Here is an 18,998-nt window from a genome sequence, read left to right on the forward strand (position 1 = left end):
AACAGACGTTTGCAGAACCGAATCTCTGAAAAACCATCTCCTAAACATCTGCTCGTTTAGCCCAGCCTAATAAAAGCTGAAGAATGCTGCTGGTCTGTGCTTTATGGGGCTACTTCACTTTTTCCATATGCAGCTGCAGCAGCAGCCGCGTGGACACTCTCGGGCTTGTGTGGGGGCTCATCATCATCACACTTTGTCTCTGCTTCATATGTATAAATGTGCTCCCCTCCACACCACTATGCAGAGCAGCTCATACAATTAGGGCTCGGGGTGTGCAGGCCCTTTGTCCCCCGTGAGCGCTGCCTGCTGTTTGTGCTGCAGAATCGGTTGCAGACTGCAGCTCGTGGGATGCATCTGCCTCGGATTTGCCACGTATTTCCAGAGCAGGAGAGCCGTGGCTCACCGGTGCGTTTCTCATGGCGATGTGAAATAGTGTGAGATAGCTGCTCCCTGTGCCTGTGTGTGTGTGTGTGTGTGTGTGTGTGTGGCTGTGCCTCTGTGCGTGTGTGTGTGAGTGCATAGGCAGCACAATGTCACCTTGACTACAAGCTACAGGAAAGCAACTGAGGGCGCACCGCATCTGCACGGCACTGGACACCAGAGGAGCAGAGAGGCAGCAAGGGTTGTATTCGCGTGTTTCTTCTCAAGAGTGTGTGTGTGTGTGCGCGTGTGTGTGAGGATATGCCAAATGTGTGAGTGTGTGCGTATGTGTGTGTGCGAGGGAGAGAGAGGGAGAGACTGAGGCGGGTATAGCTCTCTCTCAGACAGCTCACAGTGCTGGAGGATCCCTCTCTTCAGATCCAGGCGGAGCGACGCAGAGATGTCAGCAGCAGCACACACAGGTGGGTCTCACAAACACACACACACACACACACACACACACACACAGCAGAGGACAGGTGAGGCAGGCCGGGTGCTCAGGATTCATGCTTCTTATGTTAAAGGCCTGCTTTTAGTGTCAGAGCTGCATTTACTCATGCTTTTTTTTTTTTTTTTTTTTTTTCCAGACATGTTATTTTTTTTTTTTTTGGGACAGGTGATGGGAGGAGGCCTGCAGGCCGGCCTGAGGGTCAGCAGGTGGTCAGCTGATTTGAAAACAAAAAAATCTGTCAGATTTGAGACTGTGTGGATAAATTTGATTTAGAACCTAAATGGAAACATGTTTTTTTACTTTTCACAAAGGTGGCTAATTGATGCCACTCCTTAAACTCTCTCACCAGTTCACTTCACTTCAATTATCTGATATTTAAATTGCAGCCTGACAGAATGGGCTGAGCTCTCCTCCTCCTGCAGACCTCCAGGTGTGCTTCAGGCTCCCTCGGCCTGCTGATAGACAGCTACAGACCTCCTAACAGCCGCAGCGGGACCTTCAGGGCTCCCGTTCAGCCGTAATTGCATTAACCGCGACTTCTAGTGGATAGTAAACCCGCCGCCGCATCTTTTCCTGTCCGTCATGTGACCCAGCCGGGCGAATATATCTGCGTCCTTCTTCGTTTCGCCGGAGAAATGCAGCCCCGGACCAATCGCGTCTCGGTGGAGGCGTCTCTCTCCTTCCCATTTTCTCGCTTTCTCTCTCGTGATGCCTTCACGTGCCGTCGAAAGTAGTGACTGCAACGATTGCATGCGTAGATTTTATGATACAATTAGTAAAAACTTATTTTTAATTTCACATACAATGCATTTATTTTGCACAGAAACTTGCAGACCTGGGGAGTCGTGAGATGGTGAACGTCCACTTTAAAGTACCCTATAATGTAGGCCCCCTAGGTTAATCCAAGTAAATGACCTGTTTTTGCTGTTTTTATATTTTCCACAACAGAGAATAGCTTGTTTAGAAAACCAGAAACAGCCCATTCATACGTTTATTTCTCCGAGTAAGTTTTCTTTGTATTTATTTACTCAAATGCGCGGAAACAAGCTGCACTTTTTCCATCGAACGTGACGAATCCGAGTTGACGGGTCGCCGCTGAACGCACCGCGAGGCCTTGTGACGTCAGCCGCTCCCCTGCGCTCCCCTCTAGCAGCCAGTCAGAGAAGGGATGCTCTGAACGAAAGACTGCAGCATCTTCACCGAGAGAACGAGCAGAGAAAAACGTCTCTTTTCTCCCTCCAGCTCCGCGTCTCCGGACCCTCCTTCACCCTCAGTCACCCCTGGGTGCCTCTTCACGATCGGAACCAGGACAGAATAACAAGAACGAATTTATAACAACCTACAAAATAACGCATCGGATTTTTTTTTGTATTATTGTTATTATTGCTTCATCGACCTTTTTTTTTCTGTCTTTCTTCGGCTGACTTCGCCTCTTTTGTCCCTTCGGTTGTGTATTTTTGTTTTCTTTAATTTATTGTTCCGTCGTCGGCTGTTGCGGAGGAGCGCCACCATCCTGCACTGCCTGACATGAGAACGCTCTTTTCTCCGGTTGCAGCGGAATGACACACATATCCTAGCCCGCATATCTGAAGCTTGATGGAAGATTGACGCTCCATTTGCACTTTTTAGTAGCCTAGATCATCCTCCATCTGCAGAGGTTTCGGATTTTTCCTCCTCTTGAGCCGATCGTCCAGCGTCCTTCTTTCTTTCTCTCCCCTGCGCAGCATCTCTGTCCGCACAGCGCACCGCGGAGACACACGCAGCTAACGTTCTCCGTCCGTAAGAAACAAAGCGTACTTTTCAGATTCCGAAATCGCTTTCGCCTTCCTCTGAAGACTCCTCTGCACGGCTACGCTGCGTAAAAAAAAAAAAAAAAAAAAACACCACGGGAAAAAGGGGGATTTAAAACGCAAACGCAGCCCAAGCATCCAAGAGCAAGCTCGAAAATGATGGCCGGCGGAGCAGTACAGCAAAACGGGATTTTCACAAATCCTCACCATCATAATCAACAACCACACATGGAGTCCGATCCCCCGGACTCACGTAAAAGACCCTTGGAGACTCCCACGGAGGCCAGCAGCACCAAACGCACAAACACGGGAGGTAAGTGCAAGCGATGGGGATGCGGGAGCTGCTCGGGGGTTTTTTGGTGAATGTTGTTTCGGCCTGAGGCAGGCAGAGAAAGGAGAGCAGGTTGATCTGATTCTTAGTGTACACAGAGAGGCACGCTACAGCCACAGATTCATCGATTTAAGCACATAATACGCAAAAGATCTACATTTAGAGGGCAGGATTAATTTGTATCAGCTTTCTAATGAGCGACAGTCATTTTCCATCAGCGTTAAAATAACACCGGGCCGCCGCGTCTGATGGAAAGGAAACAATGAGAGGGGCAGAGGGGGGATTTGGAGGGAAGCCGGCGGTTCCTCTCGCGCACATCCTGCCTGTTTTAGCCTCCTTACATCAGCAGAATCCGTGTTTTTTTTTTTTTAAATTTATTGCGTCTTAAGATTTTACGCGCAGCCTCAGCGGCCATGCTGGAGCCAAGATCAGGATGTAAACAAGTGAAAGCCAGATCGGGCTAGTGCGTGATCACAGGCTCTCATCCCCGTCGACGGATGACCTTGTGATAATCTCACACACATCAGCCACCATCGCCGCTTTGTGTACAATTACACAAGCGGATAAACAAGCGGACTATTTTAACAGCAGGCCTGTCTGTGAAGAGGGGAGCCAGAGAAGCTCACATTGCGTCTCTGTGTTACTGCAGCATGTCGGTGGCTGAAATATTTTTGTCATGCTTTGCTGTTTTTGATTACCTGCAGCTAGCAGGGATACACTTATTTTTTTATTTTTTTTTATCTCCAAATTGTCCAATCATGTTTCTTCATTATTCTCTGGTTGGATGAAATATGGATCTGTCACCATGGCGATCACCATATTTGGTTTTTGTTTACATGCTGTCATGCGCCAAGCATTCCCATCACCCGGCATTACAACCATCAGCAGCCTCTTCTGGCCATGCACCTCATCATGGACACATGGACACACACACACACTCACACACACACACACACACAAACTACACCTTTAAATGACTTCTTGACACAGCGAGGTGCAGCGTGCACTCACTGAAGATGTCTTTATATGCAGAGGTAGATTTTCACTGTGGAAGACTCCAGGATTTTGAATTTGAATGTTTTAGAGGATCCAGCTTTAAGAGCAAACTGTTAAATGTGACTGTCGTTGTGATCATGTCATCATTTATTTAAATCTTGTTTCTAAAGGATACAGAGAGAAACGAGTAAGCCTGAGGTGAGAGAGATGTGCAGAGAGCCAACCTGAAGTTACATTCATCAACAAAATCATTGGGTGACCGTTAATTGTTAAATTGTTCCGGTATGAGGATGATTATTTTTAATGCAGTTGCATGCAGATGTTATGTCACACTGCTGTAATTAAAAAAGATTATTTTCATTGTAAAAAAAAAAAATCAGTGTTGCCAAAATATTTTCCTTCTGGGGAGATGAAAACAGTGTTTAAACTCCTCTGGGACGTTAAATTCTCCACAGAGACACAGAATAATTATATGTGTTTAATCTACTCTTAAATGCCTGCTGCATATTAAGTCAAATTAGAAATAAATCAAAGGAAAATTAATCAAATCTGCGAGGAAAATCAGATATTACCGCTGGTTCAGTCAGAGATAAACGGCTATCTTACTAATACTGACGACCTCTGATATTTAACCCGCTGCGGTGCAAATATTTACATCGTCTGTCACTTTATTAGCAACAGGATTTCCCGGCAGAAGCTCAGGGTTTACCTCTAAAAGTGAAAGTGGCTAAGTGCACGATGACAGGTGGTGCAATTTAAAGAAGTAGTCCTCAGTGTGACCCTCAGTGAGTCCTGACGATAAAGTCGATTTCTGACAGGAAACAACAGGACAGTCATTTTTAACAGTTTCTCCTGCTCCACATACACACATGAAGAGAGTCCGGCTGAGGAGGAGGGGGGGGAGTCAGGTTAGTGAGCGTTGTTTAACTGCAGATCAATGCAGCACTAAAGTCTCCCCCCTCGCCGTATATAAAAAGCCCACTGCTCCCCCCTCTGGGGACCCTCCCCCCCACCCTGCCTCACAGTTAGACAGCTCATCCATTTAGACAAATGAAAAGGTTGAGATGATGATGATGATGATGATGACGGAGAAGAGCACGGCCGAGCAGGTTTTTACTCAGGCAGAGAGGACGGCCTGCTGCAGGTCAACACTCCCTCAGCATCAGGCTGCTGATTGGATGACATTTGGTATTAAATAAACACGTCGTTCACACACATGCACACACGAGTCTACGGCCCCTGAAGATAAAAAAAAACCCAAAGTGGAATCAGCTTGGTTGAAGGTTTATTTGATTTGCACCTACAGTTAACCTATTATAAATGGTCTTTTTGTTCCTATAATATGGTTAATGGTTGGTTATATGACATTCACAGCCTGACATAGTTAGAGAATGTAAGTCTCTTTTATCCTTTTGATTACTTTATTATAAGATGCACAAACTGTCCGTATTTCAGGCCTTTGATGCAGAAGAAAACATTCACCTTGAAGCAGCTGATTTTACACAAATAGCTTTAAAACGTAAGCATATTTACGCACTGAGAATATTTATGTATTTGTATTTTTTTAAAATGCACTCAGGCTGCAGATTATAGAAGTCACAGTTGCTGCTTTAGAGATCATAACAATGGTTGTTTCTCTGAATGATTAGCTTACACCACACACTCCCCCACCCCTGTGCTTCCTCTCTCTGTAGTGGCCTTCCTGCAGCCCATTTTTGAAACTGAAGGCATTGTATTCCCTCACCAAGAAACTGAGACTCATGGTAAGAGAGACTTTGATTTTGATCTTCTTCCTGTTTTTATAATCTTTACTGTAACCTTCTTCAATGCAGGACTGAGTCAGCAGTGCACAAACATGTTCTGTTCTCTAAGGCTAAAATCTGCAGAGTGAAACCTAAATATTAGGGATGGGGGGGGGGGGGCAGAACTGCTGCGGGGCCTGACATTTAAATAGGATAGAAAAGAACATGTAACACCCTCATGTTTACTCACAATCCAGGATAATGCATGCAGATATTTGATACTGTATGTTTTCAATTCCATGACATCCATTTTCATGCTTTTTATACAAATTCAGAGTTTCTTTTGTCATGATATCAAACATTACTGCACAGATGAGTCCTGCTGACTTTGACCTCATGCTAGCCATGTCATCAGCGCATTACACTGTGATTTATGACTGCTGATATATTGTGATATGTGTTATGATGTATGATGGCTGCAGTGTGCTCGGTGCAGCTGCAGGAGTTTTTAACGCATTTTCCTTTTTCACAGGTCGAATGATCTAAAAAAAATGACTTTGTTTGGGTTTTGAATGAAAGATTTAGATGACGAAAATCTCTTCAAAAAGTATATGAATCAGTCGTGCTTCTTTCTCCTATCACACCCGTTTAGAAATTGAACCTAAATTCAAGGTGCGGTCTAATTCCTGGGCGACGTGTTTTCTGTCCTGATCTGTGTGAATGAGAAGTCAGAGTTCAGACATTTAAGTTTGGAAAAGACAAAGAAAGGCCGACTTGAATTTTCCCTCTGAGATTCCTCTGGTTTGTGCGCAGGATCTTTTTAGTGTGTGTGTTTCTCTGGGTGTGTGTGTGTGTCTGTGTGTGTATGAGGAACATGGAGCCACAGTCCTGCTCAGCTGTCAGTCAGCGTGCACGATGTGACCACTGTAACACGAGGCTCATAAATCACATCTCCGTCTCATCAAAATGTGAAGGTCTTAAAGAAGGAGAGATCAATGAGAAGCTGCTGTTCACAGCCCCCCCCCCTCCTCTCCAGGAGCCCTCTAATCCCCTCCCTCTCCAAACCCCCTTTCTTATCGCTGCCCCTCACTCTGACCCAGCAGGGCTCTGTCCTCTCATTAAAGGAATTCTGATTTCTCTTTAATCATGTACATACATGATCAGAGACGTTAAACGAGGTCATGTTAATATTTGATTCAGTATCAGGAGGTTTAAACTTAGATCATTTTCAAAGTCTGACTTCATTGTGATTGGATAAACGACCAAAACTCTTCCAGTAGCCTACATGTATAATTTAAGGATTTCCTGCTGTCCACAAATCAGCGTTCAGCATTTTTACTAAGTGGCCTTTTTTTTTTTTTTACTGATGCCACATTCATTTGGAGAAAAAAAAACTTGCATTTATTTAAATTTTTTAAAGTTATTTTTTGGGCCTTTTGCCTTTTATTGGATATGACCGCTGAAGAGAGACAGAAAACGTTGGGAGGATAGAGTTGGGGGGGGGGGGGGGGGGGGATACATGCAGCAGAGAGACGAGGTTTAAAACCGAACCCACAGCCGCTGCGACGGGGACTACAGCCTCCGTACATGGGGCGTGCGACATAACCGCTAGGCTATCGACGCTCTCCCAAAAGCTGCATATTTGATGCATTTTAAAATCTCATTATGATCGAGCCTTCATAAGAAGAAATAAGTATCCACATAACTCAGTTAAACACTAACATTCAGCTTGTCATAATGTGAAGGATTCTGTCTCCTCTCGGTATTAAACCAACGTAATTCACAAACACTACGCACATAATATTTGTTGAAGCGTCTGCATAGAGTCCGTTTGTAACACTCTCAGCTTCTCTCAGCCTGATGGAAGTCACTCCCATCCAGTCCAGTCCAAAAGAAATGCAGCTTTCAGGAGAAAAAACCTGCTTGTATAAGCTATTAAGAAGCCTTATGTAAGCGCAAACAAAATAAATTGGATGGTTTTTTTTTCTTTCGATTTTAATGTCGGTGGTCAGAAAATGAACATGCGAGAGGGGGTTGCCCAGAGGGTGAGCAGTCAGGGAAAAGTTTGCTGACCTGGACGCTGCGACCTTTAAATCCTTTCATTAGTTTTTGTTTTAGGCGTTTCTTCCTTTCTTCCTTCCTCTCCTCTCCTCTCCTCTCCTCTTCTTTCCTCTCTTGTCAGTAAGATGTAAAACATTAATTTAGTAAATGGATGGACTGGCAGCCAGTGTTGTGGGAAGAAGGAGGAGGGGGGGGGGGGGGCGGGGGTGAAATGCCCTTGCAAAGTGACATTAGGGGACTTGCAGAACGATGGAGTGTGTTTTTATGTCTTGTCTGACTTCAGTGGAAAACTCAGGAAGTTTAATGAAAAACAAGGAGGAGTGTGATAATGACAATGTGAGCTGCGGATAGACAACACACACACACACACACACACACACACATACACACACACACACACACACACACACACACACACACACACACACACACACACACTCACACACACACACACACACACACACACACACACACACACACACACACACATACTCGTGTGCATGCTGTGTATTGAGCCTGGCCTGTTTGATGCTATTGATCAGAGTGTTTTCTGTTGCTCCTGGAGCTGAGCAGAGCTGCTTTTTTTGGGTCGTCCACACAAAGGGGAGCTGTCTTCCTCACATCGATCGACTGTGCCGAGGAAGAAGAAGAAGAAGAAGAAGAAGCAGCCCCTAAATTTGGCTTTGAATGTAGTCGCAGCGCAGGCAGGGGGAGTTCAGTCCTAAACACACACACACAGTTTGAACTGAAGTGCTTAGAAATCATTTTACTTTTTAGAGAGCTGCCCGAGATGTTTTCTTCTCATAAATATTTAGTTTTTTTTCTTAATATGTTTGAGTATTGGAATTCCAAGCAGTGTTTATATGCTCTACGTCTCCCTCTTGGCCCTCCACGCTCCGCGTCTGACAGAACACGGCGTTCTCCTCTGCGACACGCCTGTTTTTTTGTTTTAACGGCGAGGCTGGAGCGCTTCTCGTCCGCTCCCTCCTCGTTCCCTCTCTCGTCCTCTCCTCCTCATCCATACTAATCATGCTCTACTTCAGACCATCACGACTGCGCCCTCCTCCTCCTGTCCTCCTTCACCCTCGTCCTCCCATCATTTCGTCCTCCCCCCCCCCCCCTTCATCAATCCCAGGCTGCCATTGACGACGCTCGCTCTGCGACTGTTTCCGAGGCTGTCGATCGATTTCGCAGCCGTCGTTGGCAGGACTCCGCCAGCCAGAGCTGCGACTCTCCTCCTCCTCCTCCTCCTCCTCTACCTCTTTTTTTTTTTTTTTTTTGAGCCACTGCGTCAAAGTAAAAAAAAAAAAAAAAAAAAAAAGCAGCCATTGTACAGGGTGGGGTGAAGGGGATGAGAGGTGGGAATATTCCCCACAAAGGGCGGCGTTTGATTGGTGGAGCGAGACGCCGCTTACAGCTAGCTGGTCTCTGATAGGTGAGGGGGGAGCGGGGCGGGCGATGAATATGGATAAGGGAGCGATGAAAGGGGCCGATGCAGCGAGGACGACGGGAAGGGCCCCCCCGCCCCCCCGCCTCTGAAATAGCCTTGGTCCATGAACAATACACACCGGTTTTCTCTCACACACACACACACACACACAAACGCACACACACACACACACTGAAGGGAGAGAAAGGAGGCGGCTGCTTCAGTTATCTTTGTTAGCCTAGCCTCCATAGTCTGCTGCGGTGTCTTCGCAGACGCCCTGATGATGGGGAGCGTTTCAGTACGAAGGCTTCTGATTGGTTCTTGCTGAACCTCTTTTCAAACCGGATTCCTGTAAGCAGGATGTCGACCTTCTCTCAGACGACTCCGTACCTAAAGCAAACAAATGAACCTGCTTCATCTGACAGCTCAGGGTCACATCTGTCACGTCTTTATAACCTTTACAACCTGTCAGCTGACCCCGTTTGGAATTTTGTTTTTCCCTTTTTACAGTTAATGAGGAAAAACAGAGGTCAGAGTGGAGCATCGTTTTTTTGAGTCAAAATGTCCTCCAATATAAAAACAGCTTCTCTTAGAAAAAAAACCCACTTCTGGCACAAAACAACAAAACGCAGTAAAAGAGGCTGCTGGTGTTCTGAGTCATCGTGGTACCTTCCACAGGAGAGGAGCTCTTTTTCAAGAGAACCATCATCTGTGATTTAATAAGACCCGACTCAGAAATTCAGGAAATGTAGATATTAAGGAAAAAAAAATCCCAAAAGGTTATTTGTGAGTGTGTTTCTGAACGAGCCCTACAGATGCTCCTTTTGTTGTTTGAAAGGGTCACAGGAACAGAGCAGGATTTACGACGTCATTGTCAGCTTTGGAATCTTTTTACATTATTAAAGTCCCGACTCATAAATAGTCGCCTCTGAATGGATTAAATGATTTTAAAAAAAAAACAGTTTTGAGACTTTTCAGACGTAGAAACAGAAAAAATAACAACAGAGACATTTCCTCCTCTGCGAGCTTTTTCTGTTTATGTCTGAGGACGGCCATCTTTCAGACCGAAGACAGCTGGTCAGAGCCTCACTGCTGGAGAGCTGAACGTGTGTGTGTGTGTGTGTGTGTGTGTGTGTGAATGCTACCTCCCAACAAAAGAACAGAGGACTGGAGGGGGGTGTTAGACAAAGCATGCCCCCCTTCACTCTCCCTGCTTAGATGAGATGAATATTTTCCCCAGAGGTCAGACCCCCCCCCCCCAAACACACACACACACACACACACACACACACACACACACACACACACACACACACACACACACACACACACACACACACACACACACACCCTCGGCTCTGATCACACTGTTAATCTTCAGATTTTCCTCCTTAATGTCAGACTCACACCTGATGTTCGGAGTGCATCAGGACTACAGTCTGGACCACTTCAGTTTGTGTGACCTAGTTCAGTTTGTAAAGGCCGATAGTGAAATAAAGAAGCTTTAAGGCCGACATGAAACTTTCAACCTGTCCACCAGATTATAGAATAAAGCTTTAAACCAACGTTACTAGATGGGTGGTGATGATTTATCTTTTAAAGAGGCCAATTTAAGTCACATTTGTAGTTTGACCTGAAAATATGTAAAAGAAAATAAACCAGTTTTAAATTCATTAATTTAATTAATTTAATTCAAAAAGTGCTAAAAATGAAAATTCAAAGATTCCAGCATGAATGATATCTCTTAAGAGGCTTCTCCTTTGTTTCGTTTTTTTCTGGCCTCGTCGTATTTTTATTAATACCGTCCCAACACTCCTCCATCTGTTCCTAGAGATACAGCAGCAGAAAGTCATCACTCCTTTGTAAAAATATTTTTCATTAAGTAGACGACGGGCGTTCAGGTTTGATAATAAAAGAAGATGATCTCCGTCCTCGTTATCGCTCTCTCAGATTAAGGTTGGCTAAATGCTCCATACTCTGACACTTGTCTGATGCCACAGGTAAACACAGTCTCTGTCATGTTTATGATCGATAGTACCCAGACTTCTAAAAAAAACTGCTTCTACTTCACAAGACAGTCGAGTAAGAGAGGAATGAATCCGTCAAAAATTGAAGGTAAACTCCTGCAACACTGAAATGTGCCGATGTTTTTGTGCTGTTTAGGCAGAGAGCGAGAGACGGCCTTCAACTATTGATAATTGAAAACAAAAATTTAACTCAATATTGTGTGTTTTGGATTCTATTTTTGTCACCGTGTGTGATTTTATTGTGGTATTGTGACAACCCTGTGTGTTGTTTTTGGATATTCACTATCCAGTCAAAAAAAGGAGTGGACAGACTTTCTTTTTTTGCCTCTTCACGTTGGCAGTGGGCTTTTAATTGAGTCACACAACAATGAAGTGACTGTACAAGTGATCAACAGTTTTAAGAGTTTTTCCAAACGTAGTGTTTTTATTTCTGCCAGAGGGAGGTACAGTATGTCGCCGTATGTTTGTCAGAGCAAAGCGTGTGAGGAAAAGTTTCAGAACATGAGATAGGATTTGTGATCTTCAGCCCCCCTGCCCCGCCCCTGCAGGCCTGTGGACACCAGATCCCGGGATTTGAGCCTCCAATCCCCCAGCATCGGGAGCCTATTCTGGGCCTGGCGGGTCCGCAGGGGCCTTAGCAACAGATTGGACTGTTTACTCATCCAGTTATGTTGTGCTGGAGGACGATCTATAATTTATTGTGAACGACCTCGACATGCACAACCCCCCTGATACTGAATCCCCCTTTATTGACCCTGCAGAGCCTTAAAGATGAACACACACACACACACACACACACACACACACACACACACACACACACACACACAGACACACAGTTTGATAAACTCTAATGAACTCTCTGTCCTTGTTCTTTATAATGAACCGTCTGGACATTGTGAGTGGGCCATATTTTCATGACACACGAACACACACACTTAACAAAACACACACACACACACACACACACACACACACACACACACACACACACACACACACAGGACAAGATGCTAGTTTTAGTTCAAACATGTTGTCATGTTGGAAGTTGACTTCCTGTGTTCTTGCAGAAGTGAAAACAAACTCCTCACAGCAGCCAGGAGGGAACCCTGCAGTCACTGCAGACAGTCACAGAATATCTACAGACACACACACACACACACACACACACACACACACAGTCTCACAGAATTACTCTATAATGAAGCTTGTTGACACTTTGAAGTTACCTTTGTTCCTGACTGCGTCTCAGTATGTTTGTGGTTTGAGTTGTTGGAGTTTAGTGATGTGATAAAATAATTGGAGGTAAATCTGGGAAAGTCTTTATGAAGAAATAAATAGGAAGCTAATGTACATGTAAGCAGCATTTTAAGCTAGCTGGGAGTAAAGAAATGAACTTCTCCATTTGTAGCAGTAATGGACTGACAGGAAGTTTTTGTTCTTTAGAAAGCAGTACCAGCTGGTTTTCATCAACTGTTCATGCTTATACCTACAAGAAGTAAATAACTCTGATCCCTGTATAGTCCATCTTCACCTGTGCTCACTTGGAGGTCTTTGGAGGCGTTATGCATCTGCATGAGACCCTCTGGGCTTTAAACTATATCCTCAATGTGAACAATGTGTCCAAAAAAAACAACTATTAGTTTGTATTTTACACGTCGACTGTATAAAACATGGACGTGATGTCACTGACATCACCCGTTGGTATGTTGAACAGGTGTTATGAAGCCCATGTTGGAAATGCTTTCTGCACCTAATCAATCCAGTTACAGGCAAAGAGGTGGAGCTGAGCTGGTCTTAAGTATCAGTCACCCAACTGTCACTCAATGAAACCACGCCCTTAATCTTAATAAACAACAGATGAGGACATCCCCCCCCCCCCCCCCCCCGCCCCTGCAGATTTTTGACCAATAAAGCAACGATCTGTAGACATGTTTGTTTCTGCTCTAAAAATGGAAATGTAACATGGCGCCTAATGGGGATGCCTTAGCTTTTGCAGTCAGCCCCAAGTGGACACTCCAGGTACTGCAGTTTTTTTCACTTTTAAGGGAAAGAAATCAAATGTCTTAAATAAAAAAACACACAAACTGTGGTTAGATACCAACAACTGATGATGATTAGAGCAACATGTGTAAACTATTTGACAATATCGTCAACCTTTATGAATTGCGTCTTATCTGTCACGCAATAAATCCAGCAAATAAGAGTCAATATGGATATTTTTTGTAGTTTTTCACTTTCTTGCTCACATGAAAAGTGAAATAAGTAAAATAGACTTTGAGAGACGAGGTCAAACCCCTCTGCACACCTACTGTACCTGCATAATGTGGCTCATCATAAACAGCCCTCTGTGATTCCACATCTTTCATCTTCCACATATTGAACCTTCTACATGATATTAAGGTCATTAATGTGTCTTGCATCCTCCCTTTACAATCTGACAGCTAAATCATTAAGGAGCAATCAGTAACAATCAGCACATATGTAATTATGATGTTTTCTCGTTCTTATTTGGACTGAAAGTTTACGTGCTCATTACGGTGTCAGCATGAAAGAGTCTGTGCACACGGGGGGTTGGGGGGGGGGGGGGGGGCTGAGACGCTGGATGTTTGATGATGCTTTCATATTCACAAAGCAGAAAATAGTTGCAGAGCACAATGAGTGTGACAGCACGCTGAGACATCAGGTTTCTCTCAACACACTCGAGCTCTCCAGCAGTGTGTTATTGTGTCATTTTAACGGCTAATACTAACTGCACCAGGATTTAGGGCTGGACTCTGTCCTCTCCATTTATTCTGAATTACTGAAGTGAGCTTGTGAAAAAAAGACGATCTTGTTCTGGATTCCTTCACAAGTGAACTTAATTTTTCTAAAGTCTAGCAGAACTTTTTTCAGAAAGAATAATTTCAACCTAAAACCTTCTGCTCTAACACCCACGACTGCAGAGGTTTTTTTTTTTTTTCACCACCACTGTATAATTTTCTGAGCAGAGAGAGAGAGAGGGGTGTAGAGTGGGCGAGCCTTACGTGACCTCTGTCAGGTTTTTTCAGATTGGTGTTGACACTGATGGGTCAGACGTGGCCTCGCGGAGCCTCGGGCTGCTTATTATGCTCGGATAGATCCGCACGCATGAATATCACCTGCACCTCTGGGACGTGGGATGACAAGCTGAAGGGGAAGCGTGGGGGTTTAATTACACATAATTAGAATGTGCGACTGTGTTATGAAGATAAATGAGGATTTGGCTTTTCCTGAAATTGTGGAGGAAAAAAATGTAACCCGTCTGTACTGCGTATGGGTGGAGTTCACCGGATCAGGATCACACATGAGACATGAGAGGAAGGATCATTTCATGAAATTAGGATTCACCTTTGTGAGTCTTCCTTAGGGAAGCAGTTACGGCTACAAAAGGGATGCAACAGTGAACGAGAGATCACATATGAGTCCGAAGAATCTCTTATATTTAGCAGTATTTCAACTTAAACATGAGGGCAAAAATCGAGGCTCATGCACAAGTAGAGATGCACAGATTGTGGAAATCAGGGCCGATACTGATATTTCAAATCACAAAGTAACTGATTACTGATACCAGTGTTTTTTTGTTTTACTTCTTGAGAATTCTTTGTGTCTGTTTTTCAGATGAGCTTTGAGATTTGATGGATTTAATTGCTCTAAATTGTCCCTTCTCTTGGAACATTTCCAACAAACTGCATGTTGCTGATCTTTCCCAGAGACGCCCACACTGCCGACATTTTTGTTCATTTTTGACCATAAAAACAAATCAGAGTTCCTTCAACAGATCACTTAGTCTGCCACATAAAAACAGAGTTTTTCATGGGAAAGCTTTGAATTGATGCGACACAACATATTATCAGGTCTGACACAGGTGCATGCTACATTATTTGCCAATTGGCCGATAACTGTTAAACTGATGCATCTGCAAATCTCTAAAAAAGTGTCTTTAGTTTTGATCTAGTTTTGCAAAACTCTCCGTCCTCACATTTGGTTTGAGAGAATTAACATTAACTTTTTTTAGCTCACTTGATTTTACCAAAGAGCTTTTTAAAGCATGCACAGAGTCGACACATCAGGTCCTTCAGTACGGCACACAGAGCTTATTTGTCTATTTGTTAGGATCCCCATTAGCTGTACCCGAGAGCTCAGCTTTTCTTCCTGGGGTTAAAGAGTCTGCTAATGTGTCTGAGATGAACATGAAGCTCTTTAATGTCCAACGCTGTAAGAGCTCTTCCACACAACGAGCTTCAAAAAAGAGCTGCACGGAAAGCTGAATCTCTTCTTTAGCTTTTTGGACTTGTGATATGTCAGAGGCTTTTAATAGGTGCTGATAGACCTGATAAAACCAGAGGAATGCTGGGAAATATCCACTGTAAACAGAGCTGTTCAGCGTGGCGCAGTGTGGGAGGAAGAGGCAGTTAGTGCGGCACTGTTTTTTTTTTTCTTTCTGTCTCTTCTGGAAGTTAGTTTATATTTATGAAAATTGAGTCACAGCACTTCTCAAACCTGCTGAAAGCTTATTTCCAACGTGTAATTCAATCGCTGTTGTATAACCCTGTTAACAAACTCACACAGTGGACGTCTGCACGGCTCTTTAATCACACACAGGTTAACAATGTGCTGGAAACACAACCGCATTATGTGTGTTTTTTAAATTTCAACAGAATTCTGAAAAATTACCTAAGATCACAATCTAAACGCCGTTTCCCAGCATGCACCCTGTGTTTAGCAGTTTTTATTTACTTTCATTTAGATTGGCAACATGGATCTATGCTGCACATTTCTGATGCTCACATGGCGACAAGTTCACGTGTTACCAATGCCACCGTTACAAGTGATGAACGTGACTCACTCATTACATCCTGGTCTCTACATGATGAGTCATGTTACCAAGGTGTGTAGGCTTGTTTATGAGGCGTCGGAAATAGTCTGTTCAGAGGACATGTTTGTGAGTGTGTCTGTTTTGTTTTTCTGCAGACACGCTTTTGTTTCAGTGTGTGTGTGTGTGTGTGTGTGTGTGTGTGTGTGTGTGTGTGTGTGTGTGTGTGTGTGTGTGTGTGTGTGTGTGTGTGTGTGTGTGTGTGTGTGTGTGTGTGTGTGTGTGTGTGTGTGTGTGTGTGTGTGTGTGTGTGTGTGTGTGTGTGTGTGTGTGAGGGGGGGTGTTGGTGTGTGTTTCATATTTACCAATTCCCCGGCCTTATTAATACAGGCTGGTTATAATTAGCTAGCCTCTATCTAAAGCAGGTCAGTCCAAGGCTTTGCGCTCAAAGTGGGTCACTGCAGTACACGGAGGAGAGAAGAGGAGAGGAGAGGGGAGAGAGGAGAGGGGAGGAGGAGAGGAGAGGAGAGAGAGGAGAGGAGAGGGGAGAGGGGAGGAGAGAGGGGAGAGAGGAGAGGAGAGGGGAGGGGAGAGAGGAGAGGAGAGGGGAGGGGAGAGAGGAGAGAGGGGAGGAGGAGAGGAGAGGAGAGAGGAGAGGGGAGACAGGAGAGAGAGGAGAGGGGAGGAGAGAGAGGAGAGAGAGGAGAGGGGAGGAGAGAGGGGAGAGAGGAGAGAGGGAAGGAGGAGAGGAGAGGAGAGAGAGGAGAGGGGAGGAGGAGAGGGGAGAGAGAGAAGAGGAGAGGAGAGGAGAAAGGATAGGATGGGAGAGGGAAGGAGGAGAGGAGAGGAGAGAGGAGAGGGGAGACAGGAGAGAGAGGAGAGGGGAGGAGAGAGAGGAGAGAGAGGAGAGAGAGGAGAGGGGAGGAGAGAGGGGAGAGAGGAGAGAGGGAAGGAGGAGAGGAGAGGAGAGGGGAGGAGGAGAGGGGAGAGAGAGAAGAGGAGAGGAGAAAGGATAGGATGGGAGAGGGAAGGAGGAGAGGAGAGAGAGGAGAGGGGAGGAGGAGAGGGGAGAGAGAGAAGAGGAGAGGGGAAAGGATAGGATGGGAGAGGAGAGGAGGAGAGGACACTTTTAGGTCAGATACAAGTTTTTCTAAGTTTGCGATCAAAGTGCGTCTCTGAGAAAGTGATCAGAGGGACTCAGAGTTCCATCACAGATGTTACATCATTGTTGTTATTGTGCAGATAATAACATTAGCCAGCTAGCCCGAGGTTCCAATGACACGATTGTCGCGACTCAAATAGAAATATTAAAGACGGACAAGACGAAGTTACTTGTCATGCTCGTTAAACCGACTCTCAGGCAGCGAACACCAGACACCAGATCAATCAACACACGAGGATTACTGGAGACCTTTTTCTGCTGGAAACAATTAACTGAAAATGTGTTTTTAAGAACCGGTCAGGCACATTCAATCAACATCCCGAAATCCCTAAACCAAATCAAACTTTCAGCCTGTTCAGATGAACTTCAGTTCAGAGATCAAGAGGTCGTAGATGAAGCCAATATCTCCATCAATAGGTGCACTGTCCCTTTAAGACACAGACTCTCATCCAGCCTTAAAGTCACTTAATAAGACGTTAATGTTACATTATTACACTGAACCTCTGACTCACATTAACTCACACATTATTATCTCTTACATTCATTCTCTTTGTGTTTCAAAACATTTTCACACTCTCTGATATCTCTATGAAAAAGTGACTTTCTACACTTTTCAGTAACATGTTATTTTATATTTACATGTTTTATTTTATGCAATTTTCTGGACAGTAGGAGTTCTGTTGCGTCCTGCTTTTATCCAAGTTTTGTTCCTTTTTAAAAAAAAACTTTTTTCGTTCCGCAACAAAACACCAGGACGACATGTTAGCATGTTTAAAACGATCCAGACTCTAACTCTTACATGAAGCTTAGTCCTCCTGCTATTAGGTGAAGTTATTTTGATGGATTAGATTGTTAACAGAAACTGATGAGCAGAGACTTTTCTTCCGCTCTGTTTTTGTGTTTTTCTGTTCAGACGATCATCTCTGTAAGCTTTTCAGTAAGTTCACGCTCGCCTCCGTCTACTCTCCGGTTTAATGAGATCATTTACTGCAAGAGGCTGAGCTACTGTTCAATGTTCAGACTGAAACTTCAGTCTGAGAAGGTAAAGGAGAGAAGGAAGTCAAAGGATAGGTGGTAGGATGGTAAAAGAGGAGGAAAGGAATGAGGCGTGACAGATAGAAAAAAAGAAAAATCAAATTGCTGCACAGTTTAATAAAAAAAAGTCAGAGGGGAAGTTTTTTCAAATTTAAAACAGAGTCCACCTTAAAGTCAGTAAAACTCCTCACTCGTGAATGTGAATCAGGGATTTCTCATCAAGCTGCTCGGACAAATGAAGAATGTGATGTGTAAACTGAGGTTCAGCTCTTCTCTCACTCTCTCTCTCCTCTTCCTCCTCGACTGAGCTCCTGCAGTTTGTGTTTCATCACTCAGAGCCGAGGAAGGGCCGGGAGTGTCGGGTTTCCTGTGAGCTCAGGCTTTGACTTGGCTGAACACTCCGAGATGAGAACAGAGTTTTTTCACACTGTGAACAATGTACTGTTACCACGACAATCCCTCCACAAACAAGAGCTCAGGGCCAACGTTGGTTAGAAACGAAAGAGAGAGAGGGACGAGAGGTTTCCTCCGATCGGAGCTCTTCACTTTCAGAGAAATGACGCCCATTGTAGGATTAAGTTGGATGATTTTAAGAGCAGTTTAACATCTCATCATTTGCTTTCTTTGCATCAAGTTTACAAGAAATTACAGTTTTAATTTGCAAATGTGTGGTATCACAATAACAGCCAGGAAACATGAACTCTTCGACAGCACTTTATG

The 18,998-nt window shown here is 44.4% G+C and overlaps 1 protein-coding gene across 4 annotated transcripts in view; it reads left to right on the forward strand.

The window, feature by feature from the left end:
- The first annotated feature begins 201 nt into the window (after positions 1-201).
- The window catches only part of nova2 (NOVA alternative splicing regulator 2), an 85,317-nt gene continuing 66,520 nt past the window's right edge, over positions 202-18,998 (forward strand). Inside the window, exons 1-2 of one of the 4 annotated variants that reach the window (XM_061047146.1) lie at positions 202-842; positions 5,683-5,751. In XM_061047146.1, the coding sequence (XP_060903129.1) occupies positions 821-842; positions 5,683-5,751 (91 nt within the window). In that variant the 5' untranslated portion in view covers positions 202-820. Of the gene's footprint in view, positions 843-1,562; positions 2,975-5,682; positions 5,752-18,998 lie in introns of those variants that run through there. The other 3 variants (XM_061047144.1, XM_061047147.1, XM_061047145.1) reach the window with 3 other exon arrangements.

This window comes from Labrus mixtus, chromosome 9, assembly GCF_963584025.1.
Source record: "Labrus mixtus chromosome 9, fLabMix1.1, whole genome shotgun sequence".
In the NCBI taxonomy this organism is placed as follows: domain Eukaryota; kingdom Metazoa; phylum Chordata; class Actinopteri; order Labriformes; family Labridae; genus Labrus; species Labrus mixtus.